We start from the raw sequence: 23,414 nt of genomic DNA on the forward strand, positions 1-23,414 counted from the left end.
AGGATGAGGATAGGATGAGGATGAGGATGAGGAAGAGGATGAGGATTAGGAGGAGGATAGGATGAGGATAAGGATAGGATGAGGGTGAGGACAAAGATGAGGATGAGGGTTAGGATGAGGATGAGGATAGGATGAGGAGGAGGATACGATGTGGTGGAGGAGGATGAGGATAGGATAAGGAGAAGGACGACGATATGGATAGGAGGAGGATGAGGATAGGATAAAGAGGAGGACGACGATATGGATAGGAGGAGGATGACGATGAGTAGGAGGAGGATGAGTAGGAGGATACGATGAGGATGAGGAAGAGGATGAGGATTAGGAGGAGGATAGGATGAGGATTAGGAGGAGGATAGGATGAGGATTAGGAGGAGGATAGGATGAGGATGAGGGTGAGGACGAAGAGGAGGATGAGGATGAGGATAGGATGAGGAGGACGAGGATGACATGAGGATGAGGATAGGATGAGGAGGAGGAGGATGAGGATGATGAGGAGGAGGAGGATAGGATGAGGATCAGGAGGAGGATATGATGAGGATGAGTTGAGGGGATATCAGTGGATGAAGCAGGGGTAGGAGGTAAGAAAATTGATGTAGGGGGTGAAGGAATGATGGAATTGGTGGAAGGAGACAAAAAAGTGAGGTCATTATGAACAAAAAGAGAGTTATCATGAAAGGGAAAGGATTGTTCATTAAAAATGACATCCTTCGAAATATAAAGCCTCCCATCTGAAGATAAACATTTATAACCTTTGTGATTAGGAGAATAACCCAAGAAAACACACTCAGTACTCCTAGGTTCAAGTTTATTTTTGTTGTAGGGTCTAAGTAGAGGAAAACAAGAACACCCAAAGACTTTAAGAAACTTGTAATCAGGAATAGTGCCAAACAGTTTCTGGTAAGGGGATTGATGTTGTAAAGTAGGTGTAGAATTTCTATTAATTAGATACACAGAAACAGTGAAGGCAAATTCCCAATAGCTCACGGGAAGTTTAGCATGAGATAAAAGAGTTAAGTCTGTCTCAACGATATGTCGATGCTTCCTTTCCACAGTACCCTGCTGATGATGTGTGTGAGGGAAAGACAACCTATGTTGTATGCCTAAGGACTGAAGGTAGGTGGTGAATGGTCTAAATTCACCACCAAAGTCACTCTGAACAGCCTTAATGGTTGTATTAAATTGAGTTTTGACCCATTGCAAGAACACTTGAAACATAGACAAAGTATCAGATTTTTGTTTCATAAGAAACATCCAAGTGAACCTAGAGTGAGCATCTACTATTGTAAAGTAATATCTAAAACCCGAATATGAATACTGAGGTGCAGGTCCCCACAAGTCAACAAACACAAGGTCAAAAGATTTATTGTAAACAGTAGAAGACAAAGGAGCATGTAATTTGTGAGCTTTACCCATACAACAGGCATTGCAAAAATCAGTGAAGTTCTTATTGCAATAGGGAATTTTACAATGTTTTAAGACATTATAGACAATGGCCTCATGAGGATGACCAAGTCTACAATGCCACAAATGAAAAGACCTAAACATAGAAGAAGTCCTATTACAATGGTCAACAGATTTATTCACTGTATTAACAAAATTATTTAAACCAGAAACAAGAGAGCAACTAGGACGAGAGACATAGCTGAGAAGAAGACCATGAAACGCATATAAGCCATCTTTGGTTATAGAACCTTGAAGAAGAAGCTCATTAGAAACCTGAGATTTCACAAAACACTTGTCAGCATGAAACTCAAAATAACAGTGATTATCTTTGGTAAATTGGGAGACACTAAGAAGATTTTTCGTAATTTGAGGGACATGTAAGAGGTTATGTAATGAAAATGAAAGAGGAGAGGTAGAAGAAGTAAACTGAGAACTCCCTGTGAAATGAATTGGTAAACCATGACCATTACCCATGAATATGTGATCTGGACCAAAGCGTTCCGTAGGAGTATGAATTAAACCAGCATCTGAAGTGAGATGATTCGTGGCTCCCGAATCAGGATACCAAGTGGAGTGTTTGGGAGCTTCAATGTTTGTTGTCATTGCATGAGGTGTGAAGGAAGGTGGAGAATAGGGAAGTCCTCGATGATTATTAGCACCATAAGGAACAAATGAGTGAGGACCCGGTCCTAGAAGAGATTGAGAGGAAGGAGGCCCAAACTGAGATGTGTGAGGCCCAAGAGTGTAGTGTGCTGCAGTTGGAGGAAAATGTGAAGGGGGAGATAAGTAGTGATCCGTATATGAAGAGAGTTGGGCATGAGGAGGTCCATGAGAGTAATTAAATGTTGCATGATGGCCCAATCCAGGTGGAAGAAAATTAGATGAGCGTGAAGCAACTCCAACACTTCGTGGAGCGTAGGTTAGCGAGTTGTAGCCATAAGGTGCATAATAGCATGTTGCCACGTCATGACCAAAACGGTTGCAGAAATCACAGTACAGAGACGAACCACGGTGAGGTCCCCTTCCACCGCGTATGCGACCACCACGACGACCTCGATAGCCACGATAACCACCATTCGAAAGACCAAAGCCATAATCAGGTCGCAGAGACTGAAATTGAGACTGAATTTGAGGAGAATCTGAAAAAGTTGATGAGGAAGGAACATGTCTTCCTGAATTAGGGCACGGCGACGCAGAAGATGAAGGAACTGCAACAATATTAACTGATAGAGCATCAGAGAGGACTTTCGACTTGTTCTTCTCCATTCGCGATTCAAAGGTTAGAAGAAACGATTCCAAGGAATGAAGTGTTGGAAGATCAAGTTGCGTCTCAATCGAAGTAATCACCGGTTGGAATTCTTCATTTAAACCATCCAACACATAATCAACATGTTCAGTTGTGGAAATCGGAGCTCCAATAAAAATTAGAGCATCAACAAGATTTTTGATCTTCCTAAAGTACTCAGATATCAACAGCGATCCTTGAGTAATTGAACGAAGTTGAGAACGGAGTTGTTGACTTCTTGCTTTTGTTTGAGAACTGCAAAAATTGTGCAGTTCTTCCCAAAGTTGCCACGAGTGTTGACAACCAACAACACGAGGTTGTAAGCTTTCAGAAAGAGAATTCAAGATCCAGGAAAAAATTGCCTGATCTTGTTCCTCCCAACGCAAGTAAGCAGAGTTCACTTTGTTGATAAGACGATCATCATCAGTGAGGAACCGGTGAGGTATTTCGGTTCCAAGAACGAAACGATTGGCTCTGTTGGAAGTAAGTGTGGCAATCATGAAATGTCTCCACACGAGAAAGTTCTGCTCCGTTAGTTTCATCGTCGGAGCAGGAAGAACTAACGGTGACGCCACCGTTGCTAACGGTGACGCCACCGTTTGCAGCAGAGTTGGAGAAGGTGTGGACGGAGGAGGAGATGAGAGAGAGGCACCAGGAGGCGAAGAAGGCATGATACCATATAAGAAAACGGTTACAGAGAGATAGAGAGAGAAGAAGAACAGAAGAATGAAGAAGAGGTTACTGAAACTGAATTTTGTTATTATTCTGAAACTGAATTACAAGAGAGGAAGAGAGAGTTTATATAAGGATTGCCAGCTCAGCACAGTGAGGCTAGGCACAACCAATTTCTCTCTTAATCAAAAACAGAATCACAACACCTTAGATTATTCTAATAAGTGAAAATATGAATTGACTTGTTATTTGATGAATAATGGTATTAATGTTGATATACAGGCTTGGAGCAATGGACTAATCAATCCCTAAAATTAAGGGATTAGGATCAACTATCTGGGGAAACAGATAATGATAAAGATACAACAAAATAATCTAAATACAATAAATACCTGAATCATATCTCAGCAGTTATATCAGTCTATGAGGTTTTAGTCGTTATATTGTTATCTTCTAAGGATATTGTTTTCTCTATCTTTCTGCTTATCTTCCTAAATAAATTTTGTTTTCTATCAAGAAAAAATTCAATACTACAGAGATTATCAGGAAGAAACAAACCCCTCTAACATGTAGAATGACTTCCCTGCTCCTTGGATCAACCACTTTCCCGGACTTGAAATTGGAAACAATAATTCCATGTTCTTCGTACAGCTTAGACTCAAAAATTCCACTTTCAAGAATTATTTCCGCAATTCCTTTATCATACTTCCTAGAAAAATGAGAGATTAAAAAAAATAATTCATTGCCTATTAAATAATAATAGCACATGCTTACATTCATTTTACACGAATCGTCACTAAATGAGCCAGGGCCAGTAAATCAAATTCAGTAACTTCTTAAAAAATGAGAAAGTGTCCTATTATTATTGCTTTTAAATAAAAAGTAATTCATCAGTGATGAACAAAGTAAAAACATGGAAATCATCCCCTTAGAATAATAAACAAAGGTATTTTATTAAAAGGCCTGTGAATAGAAGACAGAACTCAGTACTTGCTGTATATAGTTGCTTTTAAATAAAAAGTAGCTTCTTAAAAAATGACAAAGTGTTATTATTATTGCTTTTAAATAAAAAGTAATTCATTAGTGATAAACAAAGTAAAAACATGGAAATCATCCCCTTAGCATAATAAACTACGGTATTTTATTAAAAGGCCTGTGAATGGAAGACAGAACTCAGTACTTGCTGTATATAGATGCAGAGAGCTGATGAATCTCTAACTTCAATGCAAATATACATGAGTCATGCTTCGCAGCAACATCAACCCAGGATGAATCAATAGGGTGAAACTCAGTTGCTTCAGATATATCCTGCAAAAGAACAGCAACCATCATCTAGTGTATGGTATGCTATATGTGATTTTGATATTTTCACCTAACATGTATTCTAAACTTGGAAAACATTGCTAATAACCATTTTCCCATCAGAATTAATTCTGGAGAGCAAACCAAAACAAGTACAAAAAAAGAGACTAACAGCCGAGACAATGTGATAGACTGATAGTTTAATAATAACTAGCATTGTTACCTTGACATCATAAGAAACAACTCCAGAAAATTGACTGGAATCATCAGTTCCACCAGCACCAAGCATACCACGTGATAGCCAATTCAACCATCCCCGTGATTTGGCTGTGTGCTCATCATTGAATGATTTCTCTGTAGGAACATCAGTGTGAATCCTGCCATTATTAGGAGAAGAAGACTTTGCAAGGAATTCCTGAAAGAACGTACAAAGCATGAAATTTAAGAACAAAGCATGCAAATGATGAATCTCACTGCATTTTGCCGACATGAAAATTGCACAAAACAAGCCAATCAAATAAAGAATACAAAATAAGCAAATATTAAGCTTTCATTTAATGAATGGTGGCACACTTACCCGCATCTCATATTCTGCAGCAGATCTATAATTCAGAATATCATCTAGATCAGATTCTTTCTCCATTTGCTCTAACTCTCGGAGAACATCATCATCAACTGGCTAATGAACACAAATCTAATTAACTAAAGTACAATTGAAGTACCAGAACAAACCAGGTAAACACTTAATCTATTTCTTGGAAACATAAATTCAAATCTATGAAGAATTTTATAATTTATATGCGTACAAGAGCAAAATGAGTATGTCGAAGCAAAAGAAACAAAAACAAACTACCTGTTCTTGTTGAAGAAAATCCAACTTCATCTTGTACAAGTTAATATATTTCCGACGGTAACTTCTGCATCCAGGAAACAGAGTGAACTAAGTCATATGAATGTCAACTAGAGACTGCATAAGGAAACACTACAAAAGAAAATTACATATGCTCTCTTTTTCTTTCTTTTGGTGCTCCAATAGTAGAAAATGGAAGAAAAAGATTATTGAAAAATTATAGCAGATAGAGTAGGCACAATTTACAAATATGACTGAGACAAATGTTGAGATCCTATGCGCGAAGGAAAATTGATATGGAGAATCTTGATAAACATTGGTAAATTCAACAAATACATTACAGTGAGCACAGAAGACTAGGCAAGCACATTTTTTATAGAAAAACAAACCAATGCTAGCATAAAAAAATAGAAAGAATAAGATGCAGCAACGCTATCCAGTCTCTGAAAATATTAAAATGGTCAACTCACTGATAAAGTATTGATTATTGAAGTCCACATTGGTTGAATATGTGAGGGATGAATCATTTATAATAACTAGGACAATCCTCCCGCTGTGAGCTAGCTTTTGGGGTGGAGATACGCCCAATTATTCTAATACAGTAATACTCCCATGAGCAGAACACCAAAGGGAACCACAAACGTATTCGTATTCCCTAACAAAACTAAGGGTAAAAAATACCCATAAGATACAACTATTTCACTCTAACAAGACAGCAATTTTTTTTCCTAAACTACATACTGCGAAAACTTTTAGCCTCCTTGTTTTCATCAAAACCGTTACAAAGAACCATGAATCATCTAAAGCTGTTCCAAAGTAAGACACCCTCAGTGGTCAAAAAAACCTAAAATAACAATTTCATAAAAAGTAGCCAGCTTACAATCCAAAGCTATGTGGTGACCTAATGTACATGAACTTGATCAGCCCACAACACACTGGGAGAAAGAGTGGCACAAGGCTGACTTATCTTAAGAAAGTCATTTCTAATGATTTCTTGAAGTGCTGTTGTTGAAAAAGATATATCTTTTTAATGGATAAAAAGAAATATTTCTTCTATACAAAAAGAAAATCCATCAAGGAGGAAGAAGATTACAAGATAGAATGATAAGACCTTCACCCAAAAAATTACAGAGATATAAATACAAGACCAGCCAACACGCTCCAAAAAAACAAAAACATATTGGAACTCAAACTTTATGCATATACTCCTAAGAAAACAAAAAGAAACACTTATGAACGGGTAATAAAGAAATATGATTGAAGATGAAAGAAAAATACGACAATTGAAGGCAACAATTCAACAAAAGGGGGAAATAATTATTAATAACAACAACCAAACCATGTCCCACTAGGTGGGGGCAAAGCTTATTTTGGGATATAATAAAAATAAAAATAAAACAAAAAATAAGAAATTCATCAAAGCCACAACTCCTACCAACATAAGCCAAACCTACATTGAATATTACCGAAAAAACATTTTTTTATGAACTTACAATCGAACCCCAAGATATCTCCATGATGTTTTCTTTAGTTTCTTGCGAACATCTGAAAGGACTGATTCTTGTGCATAATGCCACCAAAGTATTTGCCAGCCCTCAGATTTTCTTGGTAAAGGACAATGCCAGGGACGGAAGCGACCATACCTACATAATATAACAACAACAGTACTTCAAATGCCTATAATCATACTTTTATATTACGACAGTGTTTTTCAAACAAAAAACTGGTACGCTGTATTTCAGACACTGTATAGGAAGTGACATTTTGCACTATGAAATGATGTGAGAGAGAAAAAACAAGTGTGTTGGGCAATACAAAAACAATATAGGTGTTTAAATGAGTTGTACAAATAATACAGATTTTTAAATAAAAGCAAAATTTCACTTAAAGAGTATAAGATTTGAATATAAGTCAAAACACAATAAGAATAATAGCTATTATGTTCATCATAGTAAGGCATTTTGTCCTATATAGCAATCATGGATGGTGCACATTATATTTACATAATCAAAAGAATTGCAAAAGACATGAGAGCAATTGATACAGATAATTTTTAAGATTCACTCAAGCATTCACATAATCCTTGGGTTATCTACAACTTCTGAAACTGAAATCAAATTTAGCTCAGGTAAAATACAATATGATTGGTGGAAGTCTTCCCTGATCAGTGTTAATGCAAGAATCGTATAATTGATGGAACAGCAATTGTTTCAGGACACAAATTATGTCAAATTATAATAGACCAGTGCTAGACACTCGACTAACAGGAATAGCAGTAAGTTGGTTATGATTAGATAGCAGTAAGTCAACAGATGCTGGAAGTTAGTGGTTATAAGTGAGTTACGGGAAGCGAGGGGGGTTATCGCTTGTTTCGGGAAAAGAGAGAGGGAGCCAATGTGGTAAGACCCAAAATGTTAATCCATCTGAGGTCAAAATAGATAGGAAATTTGGTAAAAATTATATTAGAAAAAACGAAAAATAGTATACAGGAAGTTGAGAGAAAAAGAGCCTATAACTAACTACTGGGTTTGGTTGAGAGAATGGGATAATGGAACTCTATTAACTAGGTGGTGTATTTAACGTGGAAAAGATCAGAGAAGGGCAGACTGGAATTTGGCTGAGAATTTTGGGGAGTAGGCACTCTTTAACTGCCTTATCAGTTTCTATACTCTTTTTTTGTATCTTCCACTAAACTCATGTTCTGTATCACTTTGATCAGACTTGAATTCAGTGAATAATAAAGGTATATATTCGGCATTGTCTTCTTCTGTTCCTTATAATTTTCCTGGTACCTATCACAAGGTCTCTCAAATACCTGGATGGAGAGGAAGAGAATTCTGTAATTTTATGGTACTGCATCGCTTTGTTAGAGCCCAGAATTCAGATAAATAAACAACAAACTTTTCATTCAATCTGGTCCAGTTCAATCAAACATTTGCATTACTCAATCACTATTTTGAACTCAAAAAATGGCAATGTATTTTCAATTTGAAAATTGAATAACCAAAAAAATCAATGGCTGGAAGCATCTGTCACCTGCATTGGTCTGTTTGCAATCACTGCAAAAGACTAGTGTGACAGATCTGATATGCTCTTAGTAGAGTGGGAATATCTTTGTTACAGCATTTCTCGACTGCATCATACAAGATTTTTTGATAAAAATAGATTGTTAAAAAGAAGAATATGTATGTGAAGTGTATAATAACTTCCATAGATCTTTTCCTTATTTCGTCTTTCATTTTGTATATTTCTATCTTGATATTACTTTGATTCTACAAGGAATACTGATTTATAGTTTATATGTCAAGCAAAGGTTTTTTTCTAAAGGCATTTCTTTAACAGTGCTAATCAAACAGTTGCAGGCGTCTGGCAATGAACTTACTTTTCCCTTAATCTACAAGTGCAGACATAATCCCATACAAGAAACATCTGTTGTAACTGAGCCTCATCAAGAGATATAACCTGAGAAGTAGAAATAATATTTGAATGTGATATATTGATGTACAATAGCAGAAAGATAAGCAACAATAAACTGCTAAAATTAGCAAATTCCATACGATAGAGGACCAACCAAACCAGTCAATTCAGCAGTGATAGAATACTGAGGAGTGTTGTCATCAAGCTTCTGTGATCTGTTAGCCTAGAACATAGAACAATAACTAAACTTAAGTAGGATAAAAAGCTTTACAAGAATTCAACAGTGACTAAAAAAAGCCCAGAAGATTATGCATTAAAAATATAAATCAGAACCCGAATAACTAAGCAAGACAGAAGAAATAAAGGGAAGTGCAATACACATCCATTAAGAAATTAATGTAAATATGCAATACAAAAGGTAGAAGGTTAGAATGATTGTGAACTATAAAAAGAAAAGAAAAACTGCTAGAAATAGAGTAACAGTTTTTTATAACTAAAGTTATAATGATAACGAAAGTGGCAATGGTTAAGATGAAAGATTTATGTATAAATCATGGTTTTAATGAAGATATCCTTACTGAAATAATTAAGGTTACATCACATGGTGACAATACAGAGTTGTAATGTTTCCCTTCAGATCCTATATTGCCTGCTGAGTGATTGCCCACACTGTTCATAGTTACCAAGTTCATTGAACTATGAAACATACTGAAGTAAAATTCCAGTCCTTTGATCTCAACAATTTTATGTTCTTGACCCACTCTCACCCTTCCATTTGAAGACCTGAAATATGGGAAAACAAATAACCCAAATCTCAGTCAACATAGCCATCCCAAACTTACTGTTCCCCTTTAACCATATTTCAACCGAGTACTTGCATTAATTTGAATTTATTCGCTCACAATCTCCAGGTCATTATTGAAACAGACAGGAAAAGTTCAAATAAATTAACATTACCACAACAATGAGCATTGCAATTGAATTTTGAACTTTCATGGAGGTGAATCACCTCCTAATGGTGTGAAAACATGTTATTCAGAAACCATGTTCAGAACTATTATTAGCAATTACCGAAGGGGAGCAGGATATAATGCAATATTAAGAAACACAAGTTAAGTACTTAAGTAAACAATGAGGTGTAAAATTAAGCACCCGCAAAAAGGAGACTTTTTTCCCTTTATCATTTGTCCTATTATTGTATTCTTAGAATTGTGCAGACTAGGCCTAAGTCAGCCCTAAAAGCAAGCTCATAAGGTCAGGGAGGCCTAAACCATATAAACAATGGCTTGACCATATTCTGATCCAATGTGGGACTATCTTAACACACACCCCTCACGCCTAGGAATGGACATCTGGAGTTTGAAGTTTGTGGGACTGGACATCTGTGGATGGCACAATAACGTGTCAGGCTATGATATCATCTTAGAATTGTGTTGGGTAGACATAACTTACGCCCAAAACTTAGCACATAGGATGAGGCATGCCTAAGCCTTATAAGCAATGGCTTGACCATATTCACATCTAATATGGGACTATCTTAACATGTATAAATAAAACAGAAAATAGTAATCATGCCAACTACCAAACAGAATATTCCTGATCCCATATGGAGATCCAATCAACCTGTTCATAAACCTTCAAAACAAATCAAAAAATACGAGTACAAGCAATACCCAATAGGATTTTGCTTCATGGTCAAGTTGGAAAACTTCAAGCCAAACATAATATGCCCCTGGAAAATTATAGCAAAAATAAACAAATGTTGATCGAAGTTAGTGCTTCATAAGAAAATCATTAGGTTCCAAGGAAATAGACGAGCAAGAATTAGAAAAAGGAGAGGGGGGAGAAATAAATAGAAGTGTTATTTCTGTAACAGAATTCAAGGAGAGAATCCCCTTCCAAGGGTTGCCCCTTTCAACTGAGCATAAGGTCTGTTCAACTAACAAATCAATGAATGCCTTCTTCCTATAAACAGTTCTATCTATTTAATTATCAATCTTAACTATCTAACTGTCAGCCTAATGAACTCAACCACCACTAATCTAAATAGCATAAATTACTAAACCACTACTCTAACTAGCCAAACTAACTCACAACTAGTCTATCTATCCCAATTCTGGCCTTGTTGAGCCTAACAATACCTCACCCTGAATAGCAGCCTTGTTTCCGTCATCACTGACACATGGCCTGGACCGCCATGGTTTCTGTCTCACTGTAACGAGATCGTTCTGGAGTTCTATCCCATCCAAAGTATCTCATCCACAACTGAGTTTTTGAACTGTGAACCACTGCTGCATCTCCGCCATCGACTTCCGCCTCAAGCTTCTCTACCACTAGGTTATGCTATCCTCTGGTTCTGTCAATGTATCTGATTCTGATTTTTGCTTGTTTTTTCAGCACCTTCTCCAATGGAGAAAGTGGGCATGGTTTTGTTTTTCAGGTACCTGCAACAATGGCTTCGTCTTCTGAATCTCAATGAACTCTTTCCTAGTCAATACAACCAAATGGGTCACTTCTAATGAAATTGAGCAGTTCAACCTTTTTCACCCAAGAAAAACATTCATCATTACAAAACTCCAAACCCCCTGTATCCATGTTCTCTTTGTGCAGCCTTTTCGATTATGATGATGCAATCTCTCAAGAAGGTTGACCTTACACACTTTCCTCCACAATACCATATCCTTATTTCGTCAAAAACTTGTGCAACATCTTTTTAAGCAAACCAATGCCACCAACACTCTTATTGAACTCAGACATGCAAGAAACCAACAAACGAGGCTGTGATCCATAATTACTGTCACCCACCTATCATGAAAATCAATAAGAGATATCCGGAAGGTCGACCAATTTGTTAGGTTCCAATGAGATAGACGAGCATGAATTATACGAGAGAGAGAGAGAGAGAGAGAGAGAGAGAGAGAGAAATGGAAGTGGTTGTTGCTGTAACAGAATTCGAGACGATTCACGATATACTTCCAATGGTTGTCCTTACAAGTTACAATTGGGTATAAGATCTGTTCAACAAACCAAATCGATGAACGTCTTCTTCCTATACAATTTCCTTTGCTTAACTCTTAATCCTAACTATTTAACTGTACGCCTAACCGACACAACCACCACCAATCTAACTATCCAGAATCTGGCCTCACTAAGCCTAGCAAATTCGTCAAATTGAAAGATTTGATGAAAGACACGAAAACCTAGGTAATTTGAAGAAACATAATAATGAATAATATAAAGATAAACTTACCAGATCATTCTGAACGTCACTGTATAAAATATGAAAATTCCGTATGTCCACTTGAATACTGTCAAGAATCTGAAAGAGAAAGCATAAAGCATCAGCAGTTAAATGGTATCATAAATCCCCAAAAAGTATCAGCATCACGAAGTAAGAGATTATAACTACAATTTCATTTATTTTCTTTTTTTAATCATTTTGCATCAAGGGGGCCAGTAAAAAGATTAAAAAAAAGAAAATAAATTGATTTCGCTATGTGCATGTGGGTTAAAGATACCCTGCCAACTGAATACCAAAAGGAAACCAAAAATCAATGTTAACAAGCAGAAGTATACAAATTGATTTTAGCATCAGCCATATTAGAGAATAGGACTAAGAGTAGGAAGAGTTAGTTGCAAGTTAGTTAGATCTACAGCTGGCTTTCATCTGAAGCTTCTGTATCACCTAAGCTGTATGCTAGGCTATAAATATCTTCCCCTTTTAGTTGTAATGGGTTAACAAATCATTAATAAAAATTCAGAAATTTCTCTTAACTCTTCTTTCTCTCTCTTTTTCACTTATCTGTTTACACGGTATCACTCTAGTTATGGTAACCGCTACCACTGGAGCTCCCTAAATCTTACAGCCTTTGGTAATGTTGATTGGGCCTTAGACCTAGATGATAGAAAATCCATTTATGGTGCTTGCTTATTTCTTGGTCTTCATCTTGTCACTTGGTGGTCCAAGAAACAAAATACTATATCTAGACCCAACATAGGTTGAGTCCAGAAGCCTTGCTTTGGCTTCTAAGGAACAGATGTGGGTACAGACCGTACAGTCATTGCGCATTGAGCTAAAGTTTGCCTATCACCCTCCTATATTGCGTGCCAACCTCGGTCATGTTGCCATGTTACATAATCCTGTTCTGCGCAAAAGAATCGAGCATATTGAGTTAGATCTACACTTTGTCAGAGACAAAATCTGGAATAACACAATGAAATATGTGCCCTCAGTTTGAAACAGCTGATATCCTGACTAAGCCTCTTCCTACTAATAAGCTTATTTCTCTCTGACATAAGTTGCAAATCAAAGACTTCCTCAACTTGTTTCAGCACACGGTGTTTATTGGAGAATAGGTCTTAGAGTAGTAAGAGTTAGGTCCAAGTTAGTTAGAACTACAGTTGGCTTTCACCTGAAGCTTATGTATCAGCTGAGGTGTATGCTAGGTGTTGTAATATGGGAAGATTTTTGTTATCATTAAAAGATCTGTTTTTTATTTATAGTATTGATTAGGAGATTTGTACATACTATAGTATTAATCAGGAGATATATCCAAATTATTTATTTCTTTAATTAGGATTAGTCTTAATCTATAAATTGTAATTACTTATTATTGTTTAAACAACAAGGAATAAGATTATTCTCCTTTCTCCAAGTTGGTATCAGAGCTCCCAATTTTGGGGCTCTACTTCTGCACTTAAAACCCTAGTCGTTGTTCTTTAACTATGACTGATAAGAATTTTGCCTTCTTATCTACTAATGCTTTGAGTACTACGGATAGTTGGATTATTGACTCTGGTGCTACAGATCATATGACACCTCACCTTTCATATTTGTCATCCTATTCCATTTTACATGACAAACATCATACCATTGTTGCTAATGGATCCCAAACCCCAGTTATCGGCTGTGGTAACATCCACCTCTGCTCCTCTCTTAATCTAAATTGTGTGCTTTATGTCCCACAGCTTTCTAACAACCTTTTATCCATCCCCAAACTCACTAAAGATTTGAACTGTGTAGTGACATTTTTCCATTCACGTGTTTTTCAGGAGATTGCCACGGGGAAGACAATTGGAATTGCTAAAGAACAGGACGAATTATATTGTCTGTCGTATGAGGTAAGCAGGTGCAATACCCAGAAGAAGGTACTTACTTTCAGTCTCAAGACAAATTCAGAATCTTGGAATTCTTCTCAAATATCGTTGCTACATAAGCATCTTGGGTATCCTCCCTTTAGTATTCTTAGAAACAGGTTTCCCCACTTACTTACAAAAGTGTCAGTTGAGTCTTTTTATTGTGATGTATTTCAGTTTGCCAAACATCATCGTTCAACTTTTCTTCCCAGTAATAATAAAAGTACTCAACCTTTTGATCTTATTCAATCTGATGTGTGGGGACCTTCGGCCATTTCTAATATTTCTGGTACAAAATGGTTTGTTACTTTTATCAATGACTGTACTCGGATTACATGGGTTTTCATATGAAAAATAAGTCTGGAGTATTTCAATTGTTTATCAACTTTTTCCACATGATTCAAACACAGTTTGGGAGACCTATTAAACGATTACGATTAGATAATGAGAAAAAATATGTTAATCAGAATTTTTCCAAATTTATCGAAGATAATGGTGTTGTTCATGAGTTAACATGTATCAACACACCACACAAAATGGGGTAGCTGAAAGAAAAAATCGTCATCTTCTTGAAATCACCAAAGCATTACTCTTTCGAATGAGTATTCCTAAGTTTTATTGGGGGAATCTATCTTAACTGCTGCTTATCTAATCAATAGGTTACCATCTCGGGTTTTATCTGATGATAGTCCCGTCCAGTTTATGATTAGTTTCTTTCCTTCAGTAACCATTATGACAAGTCTCCAAACTCGTATTTTTGGTTGTTCTACCTTTGTCTATGTCCATGAACCTCATCGGGGTAAGCTAGATCCTCGGGCTATTAAATGTATCTTCATAGGATATACTCCTGATAAAAAGGAATACAAGTGTTATCATTCTCCTACTCAACGTAGCTATATATCCATGGATGTTACCTTTCAGAGGGAGACCAGTACATAATCCTGAACCAGTAATAATACAAGTGTAGAATAATGAGGACAGATACAAGAAAAAGTATCAGCGGAGAAGTAAAATCGTATTGGTCCAACAGCAACAGCAAGTTCAATTGTTTTCACCTGAGGTAAGTAATGAGCCCCCTAATTCTAATGAGCCTACTCTTGATGATTTACCTATTGCCTTAAGAAAAGGAAAATGATCATGTACCAAGTACCCCATATCACAATTTGTGTGTACTAATAATCTGTTTGTGCAGCATCAGAGTTTTATTTCAGCTATTGAATCTATTAGAGTCTCTACCTCAGTACAAGAAGCATTAAAAGATAAGAACTTGATTCAAGTCATGAATGAAGAGATGAATGCACTGGAGAAAAATGAGACTTGGAAGATACTTAAGAAACCAAAGGACAGTAGGTTGCAGGTGGATATATACTGTGAAGTACCGATCTGATGGCACACTGGACAGGTATAAGGTAAGGCTAGTTACAAAGGGATACACTCAGACATATAGAATTGACTATGAGGAGACATTCACCTCAGTGGAAAAAATGAATACTGTAAGGATCATTCTTTCCTTAGCGGCTCAATTCAATTGGGAGTTGTAACAGTTTAATGTAAAGAATGCTTTCCTGCATGGAGATTTAGAGGAACAAGTGTATATGGAGATTCCATCTGGATATGGCCCTACCTCAAGAAGGAATGAAGTTTGCAGATTAAAGAAGGCCCTATATGGGCTCAAACAATCTCCTCAAGCATGGTTTGGGAGGTTTACACAAGCCATGGTATCCCTATGGTATAGACAAAGCCAAGGTGATCATACCCTCTTTATAAAACATGCTAAAAATGGCAAACTCACTCTTTTGTTGGTCTATATAGATGATATGATTATTGCAGGGAATGATAACATCGAAAAACAGAACCTGAAAAACGAGTTGGTTGGCCAGTTTGAAATGAATGACCTTGGGAAGCTTAAATATTTTCTAGGAATGGAGGTGGCATACTTGAAACAAGGCATTTTCATTTCTCAAAGGAAATATGTCATTGATCTTCTTAAACAAACTGGTAAGTTGGGAGGTAAAATCACTAAAGTACCTATGGAGCAGAATCACGGGATTGGGAACAAAGAGAAGAGCCCAACAGTGGATAAGGCCCAATATTAGAGACTCATTCGAAAACTCATCTATCTATCCCGCACTAGGCCTGACATAGCCTATCCTATTAGTGTTGTCAGTCAGTTCATGCATGACCCGCGAGAAAGGCACTTACAAACAGTGAATAGAATCTTGCAATATCTGAAGGCAAGTCTAGAAAGAGGACTACTGTTCAAGAAAGTGGAGCATTTGTCTATGGAAGTTTACACAAATGCAGATTATGCAAGGTCAATGGTTGATAAAAGGTCCACCACTGGATATTGTATGTTCCTAGGTGGAAATTTAGTGACATGGAGTAAGAAGCAAAATGTAGTTGCAAGATCAAGTGCAGAGGCAAAATTCAGAGCACTGACTCAAGGGATTTGTGAATTGTTATGGATGAAGATCATACTATATGATTTAAAAATAAAGCGTGAGTCTCCTATGAGACTTTTCTGTGATAATAAATCTGCAATTAGTATTGCTCACAATCCAGTCCAACACGATAGAACAAAGCACATAGAAATAGACCGACACTTTATTAAAGAAAATTGGAAAGTGGTCTTATTTCTACACAATATGTTCCTTTAGGACTTCAGTTGGCAGATGTGTTCACGAAAGGACTTCCCTCAGAGCGATTTAGAGATCGTACTTCCAAGCTGGGAATGATAGATAATCCATTCACCAGCTTGAGGGGGAGTGTTGTAATATGGGGAGATTCTTGTTCTCATTAGAAGATCTATTTTTTATTTATAGTATTAATTAGGAGATTTGTATATACTATAGTATTAATCAGGAGATATGTCCAAATTATTTATTTCCTTAATTAGGATTAGTCTTAGCCTATAAATTATAATTACTTACTATTGTTTAAACAACAAGGAATAAGATTATTCTCCTTTCTTGAAGTCTACGCTATAATATCCTCCCCTTTTCAGGGTGATGGGTTAACAAATCATTAATAGAAATTCAGAAGTTCCCTCTCTTTCTTTTCTCTTATCTGTTTACAAGCCAAAGATAGAAAACCTGTTAGAGAGATATACTATCTGTTAGATTAATGCCATTACTGCGAGTACATTAGATGTAAAGCTGGCACATCACCAAATGTGACTCGGCACTAAATGCATCAGAACATTCAACTGTTTACCATATGTAAACCTAAAAATACTGTAAGCTGAGATTCAGTAATTCAGATTTTTCAAAATAACATATATAGTTAGGCAGTTCTCTCTCTTTTCTCTTCTCTGTTCATTATAAAACCATTCATAGTCCAGCAACTAACAACATAAACGTTTAGGAGAGATAAATTGTGACATGGTATCAAAGCACCTCTTCAAACAATTGTTGGCTATTTGATTCTTGCTGCATACATTATACTTAGTTAAATCGAGCTTCAGCATAAGAATGATGGATCTATACTCATTCCACTTCAAGCCCTTGGCAGGAGATGATGTTGAAGATTAAAAAAGCAAAACAAAAAAACAAAAAATTCCTACGTGTGTACCAAACAGCTAAAGATCACATGAGGCTTAGTCATTGACACCAATAGTAAACAAGATTGGATTGAAATGAAGAAACCAATGCAAGCAGAAAAACAATAATATCTAGGTAAATAGTCCTACCTTCGCAGTGACGTGAGAAATAAATGATTGCCCAGCATTACTGCCACTCAACCTTTTGATCTTATTCAATCTGATGTGTGGGGACCTTCGGCCATTTCTAATATTTCTGGTACAAAATGGTTTGTTACTTTTATCAATGACTGTACTCGGATTACATGGGTTTTCATATGAAAAATAAGTCTGGAGTATTTCAATTGTTTATCAACTTTTTCCACATGATTCAAACACAGTTTGGGAGACCTATTAAACGATTACGATTAGATAATGAGAAAAAATATGTTAATCAGAATTTTTCCAAATTTATCGAAGATAATGGTGTTGTTCATGAGTTAACATGTATCAACACACCACACAAAATGGGGTAGCTGAAAGAAAAAATCGTCATCTTCTTGAAATCACCAAAGCATTACTCTTTCGAATGAGTATTCCTAAGTTTTATTGGGGGAATCTATCTTAACTGCTGCTTATCTAATCAATAGGTTACCATCTCGGGTTTTATCTGATGATAGTCCCGTCCAGTTTATGATTAGTTTCTTTCCTTCAGTAACCATTATGACAAGTCTCCAAACTCGTATTTTTGGTTGTTCTACCTTTGTCTATGTCCATGAACCTCATCGGGGTAAGCTAGATCCTCGGGCTATTAAATGTATCTTCATAGGATATACTCCTGATAAAAAGGAATACAAGTGTTATCATTCTCCTACTCAACGTAGCTATATATCCATGGATGTTACCTTTCAGAGGGAGACCAGTACATAATCCTGAACCAGTAATAATACAAGTGTAGAATAATGAGGACAGATACAAGAAAAAGTATCAGCGGAGAAGTAAAATCGTATTGGTCCAACAGCAACAGCAAGTTCAATTGTTTTCACCTGAGGTAAGTAATGAGCCCCCTAATTCTAATGAGCCTACTCTTGATGATTTACCTATTGCCTTAAGAAAAGGAAAATGATCATGTACCAAGTACCCCATATCACAATTTGTGTGTACTAATAATCTGTTTGTGCAGCATCAGAGTTTTATTTCAGCTATTGAATCTATTAGAGTCTCTACCTCAGTACAAGAAGCATTAAAAGATAAGAACTTGATTCAAGTCATGAATGAAGAGATGAATGCACTGGAGAAAAATGAGACTTGGAAGATACTTAAGAAACCAAAGGACAGTAGGTTGCAGGTGGATATATACTGTGAAGTACCGATCTGATGGCACACTGGACAGGTATAAGGTAAGGCTAGTTACAAAGGGATACACTCAGACATATAGAATTGACTATGAGGAGACATTCACCTCAGTGGAAAAAATGAATACTGTAAGGATCATTCTTTCCTTAGCGGCTCAATTCAATTGGGAGTTGTAACAGTTTAATGTAAAGAATGCTTTCCTGCATGGAGATTTAGAGGAACAAGTGTATATGGAGATTCCATCTGGATATGGCCCTACCTCAAGAAGGAATGAAGTTTGCAGATTAAAGAAGGCCCTATATGGGCTCAAACAATCTCCTCAAGCATGGTTTGGGAGGTTTACACAAGCCATGGTATCCCTATGGTATAGACAAAGCCAAGGTGATCATACCCTCTTTATAAAACATGCTAAAAATGGCAAACTCACTCTTTTGTTGGTCTATATAGATGATATGATTATTGCAGGGAATGATAACATCGAAAAACAGAACCTGAAAAACGAGTTGGTTGGCCAGTTTGAAATGAATGACCTTGGGAAGCTTAAATATTTTCTAGGAATGGAGGTGGCATACTTGAAACAAGGCATTTTCATTTCTCAAAGGAAATATGTCATTGATCTTCTTAAACAAACTGGTAAGTTGGGAGGTAAAATCACTAAAGTACCTATGGAGCAGAATCACGGGATTGGGAACAAAGAGAAGAGCCCAACAGTGGATAAGGCCCAATATTAGAGACTCATTCGAAAACTCATCTATCTATCCCGCACTAGGCCTGACATAGCCTATCCTATTAGTGTTGTCAGTCAGTTCATGCATGACCCGCGAGAAAGGCACTTACAAACAGTGAATAGAATCTTGCAATATCTGAAGGCAAGTCTAGAAAGAGGACTACTGTTCAAGAAAGTGGAGCATTTGTCTATGGAAGTTTACACAAATGCAGATTATGCAAGGTCAATGGTTGATAAAAGGTCCACCACTGGATATTGTATGTTCCTAGGTGGAAATTTAGTGACATGGAGTAAGAAGCAAAATGTAGTTGCAAGATCAAGTGCAGAGGCAAAATTCAGAGCACTGACTCAAGGGATTTGTGAATTGTTATGGATGAAGATCATACTATATGATTTAAAAATAAAGCGTGAGTCTCCTATGAGACTTTTCTGTGATAATAAATCTGCAATTAGTATTGCTCACAATCCAGTCCAACACGATAGAACAAAGCACATAGAAATAGACCGACACTTTATTAAAGAAAATTGGAAAGTGGTCTTATTTCTACACAATATGTTCCTTTAGGACTTCAGTTGGCAGATGTGTTCACGAAAGGACTTCCCTCAGAGCGATTTAGAGATCGTACTTCCAAGCTGGGAATGATAGATAATCCATTCACCAGCTTGAGGGGGAGTGTTGTAATATGGGGAGATTCTTGTTCTCATTAGAAGATCTATTTTTTATTTATAGTATTAATTAGGAGATTTGTATATACTATAGTATTAATCAGGAGATATGTCCAAATTATTTATTTCCTTAATTAGGATTAGTCTTAGCCTATAAATTATAATTACTTACTATTGTTTAAACAACAAGGAATAAGATTATTCTCCTTTCTTGAAGTCTACGCTATAATATCCTCCCCTTTTCAGGGTGATGGGTTAACAAATCATTAATAGAAATTCAGAAGTTCCCTCTCTTTCTTTTCTCTTATCTGTTTACAAGCCAAAGATAGAAAACCTGTTAGAGAGATATACTATCTGTTAGATTAATGCCATTACTGCGAGTACATTAGATGTAAAGCTGGCACATCACCAAATGTGACTCGGCACTAAATGCATCAGAACATTCAACTGTTTACCATATGTAAACCTAAAAATACTGTAAGCTGAGATTCAGTAATTCAGATTTTTCAAAATAACATATATAGTTAGGCAGTTCTCTCTCTTTTCTCTTCTCTGTTCATTATAAAACCATTCATAGTCCAGCAACTAACAACATAAACGTTTAGGAGAGATAAATTGTGACATGGTATCAAAGCACCTCTTCAAACAATTGTTGGCTATTTGATTCTTGCTGCATACATTATACTTAGTTAAATCGAGCTTCAGCATAAGAATGATGGATCTATACTCATTCCACTTCAAGCCCTTGGCAGGAGATGATGTTGAAGATTAAAAAAGCAAAACAAAAAAACAAAAAATTCCTACGTGTGTACCAAACAGCTAAAGATCACATGAGGCTTAGTCATTGACACCAATAGTAAACAAGATTGGATTGAAATGAAGAAACCAATGCAAGCAGAAAAACAATAATATCTAGGTAAATAGTCCTACCTTCGCAGTGACGTGAGAAATAAATGATTGCCCAGCATTACTGCCTGCAAAAAATATAGGTATCAATAAAAACACAATTGCAACTATACAAATATTTCAAAGAAACAGCATTCTGGTAAAACAGAAATAATACGTTATCCAGATTTACTGCAGGCAGAAAGCTCAGATCTATTCTTGTTAAATGAAGCAACAAAAAAGAGTCGGTCTTTTTTTGAAATAATCATTGTCTTATAGGGAGGGAACAAACAAACTTGTCAATAAACAATAAAGATCCCCATTCCCCACTTCTTCCCTGAGAACATATGGATGTCAAGGACCAAAAGGTTTTAAGTTTATCTCCTTCAGAAAAAATGAAGAAAAAAAGGAGCTATATCAAGGAATTGGGTATCATATAGAGGAAGAAATGGCATGCCTTTTTACTTCTTTGAATACAAAGTAAACCCTTCTAAAGGCCTTCTATTGTTGAAGTTCTAAATTGATACCTGATTGCAAAAATTGAAAGTCCTCTTTCCTGTTTGATAAGGAAAATCTCCAAGACCTGATGTTTCACTGTCGCTTTCTTCTAGAAGAATGAATGACTAAAAAATGATTGCACTGTTGATGGGCAACAAATTGGTGCTTTTATACCTTTACTTGAGTAAATTCCCTTCTTCCTTAATACTGTTGTTAGACTCTTGGCAAGTTTATTTGTTATTTTATCTTTTAAATTTTCAATAATTACATTGTTGAAATTAGCGATTGAGTGAGTCATTTCTCTATGATTTTCAGATATTAAGAAGCAAGCTTGGCACTTGGGCAAACGTGGAAAAAGGAAGAAATGAAAAAATCAAGTGCGAAGTTGAAAATAGTATTTTCAGAAGCAAGAATGATGCCTAGTCATCAATCAGAGCATCTTGGAACCTCATAAACAACATTAAATAGAATTTCTGAGACAAAATTTGAGTACATAAGGTCCAAAAACATAGGAATCAAGTATTGGATCCCTGAAATTGGCCAAGAATTGAAGAAGAAACGTCATCTGCAAAACATAGTGGAAGTGTTGGCGTCTAGGTGCCACTTTTCCGCCTAGGCACCATAGAGGAGTGAGGCTACTGTCGGACTGGTGCCTAGGCGCCCGATAACAACTGTTGAATGGCACATAGGTGCCATTTCAAAAATTATTTTTTCTCCATAAAATCATATTGAAGGCTCATTACAAAGAGGGAAGAAACATGTGAAAGGGTTTGGGACAAAGTTGGAGATACTAGGAGGCTGTTTCTTGCTCCGAGGAATGGGTTCCAAAGAGCCAAGGGTGTCTTGATTATATCCCTCCAAAGGGTTTCTATGGAGTTTGCTTTTCTTTCTGGTTTTTCATCATTATTATGAGTAGCTAAACCTTTAAATAGAGATTTTGATTGAAGTACGGAACTTGTTGTTTAAAAATGTAATTTGATTTTAATTATGAACGAAGTACTGTTTTCATATTAGTTGGTTGATTGTATGCTTAATGCTTCTGAGTTTGGTAGATTCTTAGTATGATTCAAGGTTCTTCCTTCAATTGGGAAATTGGGGAAGGACATGTCATCAATCAATCTTCACTCTTTAATTGTAGGAATACTATTGTGAATTGTGCAAAGCTGTTATTTAAATTCCATTGTTCTTGTTATTAATTTGCTAATTGGTTTTGTTGATATTTGTTCAGATAGATGTTATCTTTATCAGATTTTGTTATTGATTAGAATATATTATGTTGCTGATTAGGATATAATTATTCAATTATCTCTTTGATTATTTCCCTAACGTCGAGGGATTTACGCTTGTATCTTTTTGTTATAAATAGAGCGGATGAGTACGCAAACTACTCAAGCCATTCAGATATATTTCCCCACCCATTAAAGTTGGTATTAGTGTCAAAGTCCAACTTTTCTCTAGTTGTCATGGGTCAAAAGATTTCGTTTAGTCATGAGTCAAAGGTAACCCTTCGTCTGGTCCAGCAAGTCTGTGGAAGGGACATGTTGAGAAGTAAGTCGCACATCGCCAATGTCTCGGGAATGGTTTAAATATTTGTTGGTCTACTCTTCTCATTCAGATGTTTGAGGTCCTAGTCGTGTCATTTCTATCCTAGGGTAAGTAC

At 36.4% G+C, this 23,414-nt stretch overlaps 1 protein-coding gene across 4 annotated transcripts in view; it reads right to left on the reverse strand.

Annotated features, from left to right (window-relative positions):
- Positions 1 to 23,414, reverse strand: part of LOC109325218 — a 71,455-nt gene that overhangs the window by 42,535 nt on the left and 5,506 nt on the right. The window contains exons 6-17 of one of the 4 annotated variants that reach the window (XM_019557421.1): positions 21,302 to 21,345; positions 12,220 to 12,288; positions 10,643 to 10,701; positions 9,548 to 9,752; positions 9,124 to 9,192; positions 8,935 to 9,014; positions 7,046 to 7,195; positions 5,556 to 5,619; positions 5,280 to 5,381; positions 4,926 to 5,117; positions 4,581 to 4,708; positions 3,959 to 4,109 (exon numbers count right to left, since the gene is read on the reverse strand). In XM_019557421.1, the coding sequence (XP_019412966.1) occupies positions 3,959 to 4,109; positions 4,581 to 4,708; positions 4,926 to 5,117; positions 5,280 to 5,381; positions 5,556 to 5,619; positions 7,046 to 7,195; positions 8,935 to 9,014; positions 9,124 to 9,192; positions 9,548 to 9,752; positions 10,643 to 10,701; positions 12,220 to 12,288; positions 21,302 to 21,345 (1,313 nt within the window). Of the gene's footprint in view, positions 1 to 3,958; positions 4,110 to 4,580; positions 4,709 to 4,925; positions 5,118 to 5,279; positions 5,382 to 5,555; positions 5,620 to 7,045; positions 7,196 to 8,934; positions 9,015 to 9,109; positions 9,193 to 9,547; positions 9,753 to 10,642; positions 10,702 to 12,219; positions 12,289 to 17,793; positions 17,878 to 21,301; positions 21,346 to 23,414 lie in introns of those variants that run through there. The other 3 variants (XM_019557423.1, XM_019557422.1, XM_019557424.1) reach the window with 3 other exon arrangements.

Source organism: Lupinus angustifolius, chromosome LG13 (assembly GCF_001865875.1).
Source record: "Lupinus angustifolius cultivar Tanjil chromosome LG13, LupAngTanjil_v1.0, whole genome shotgun sequence".
In the NCBI taxonomy this organism is placed as follows: domain Eukaryota; kingdom Viridiplantae; phylum Streptophyta; class Magnoliopsida; order Fabales; family Fabaceae; genus Lupinus; species Lupinus angustifolius.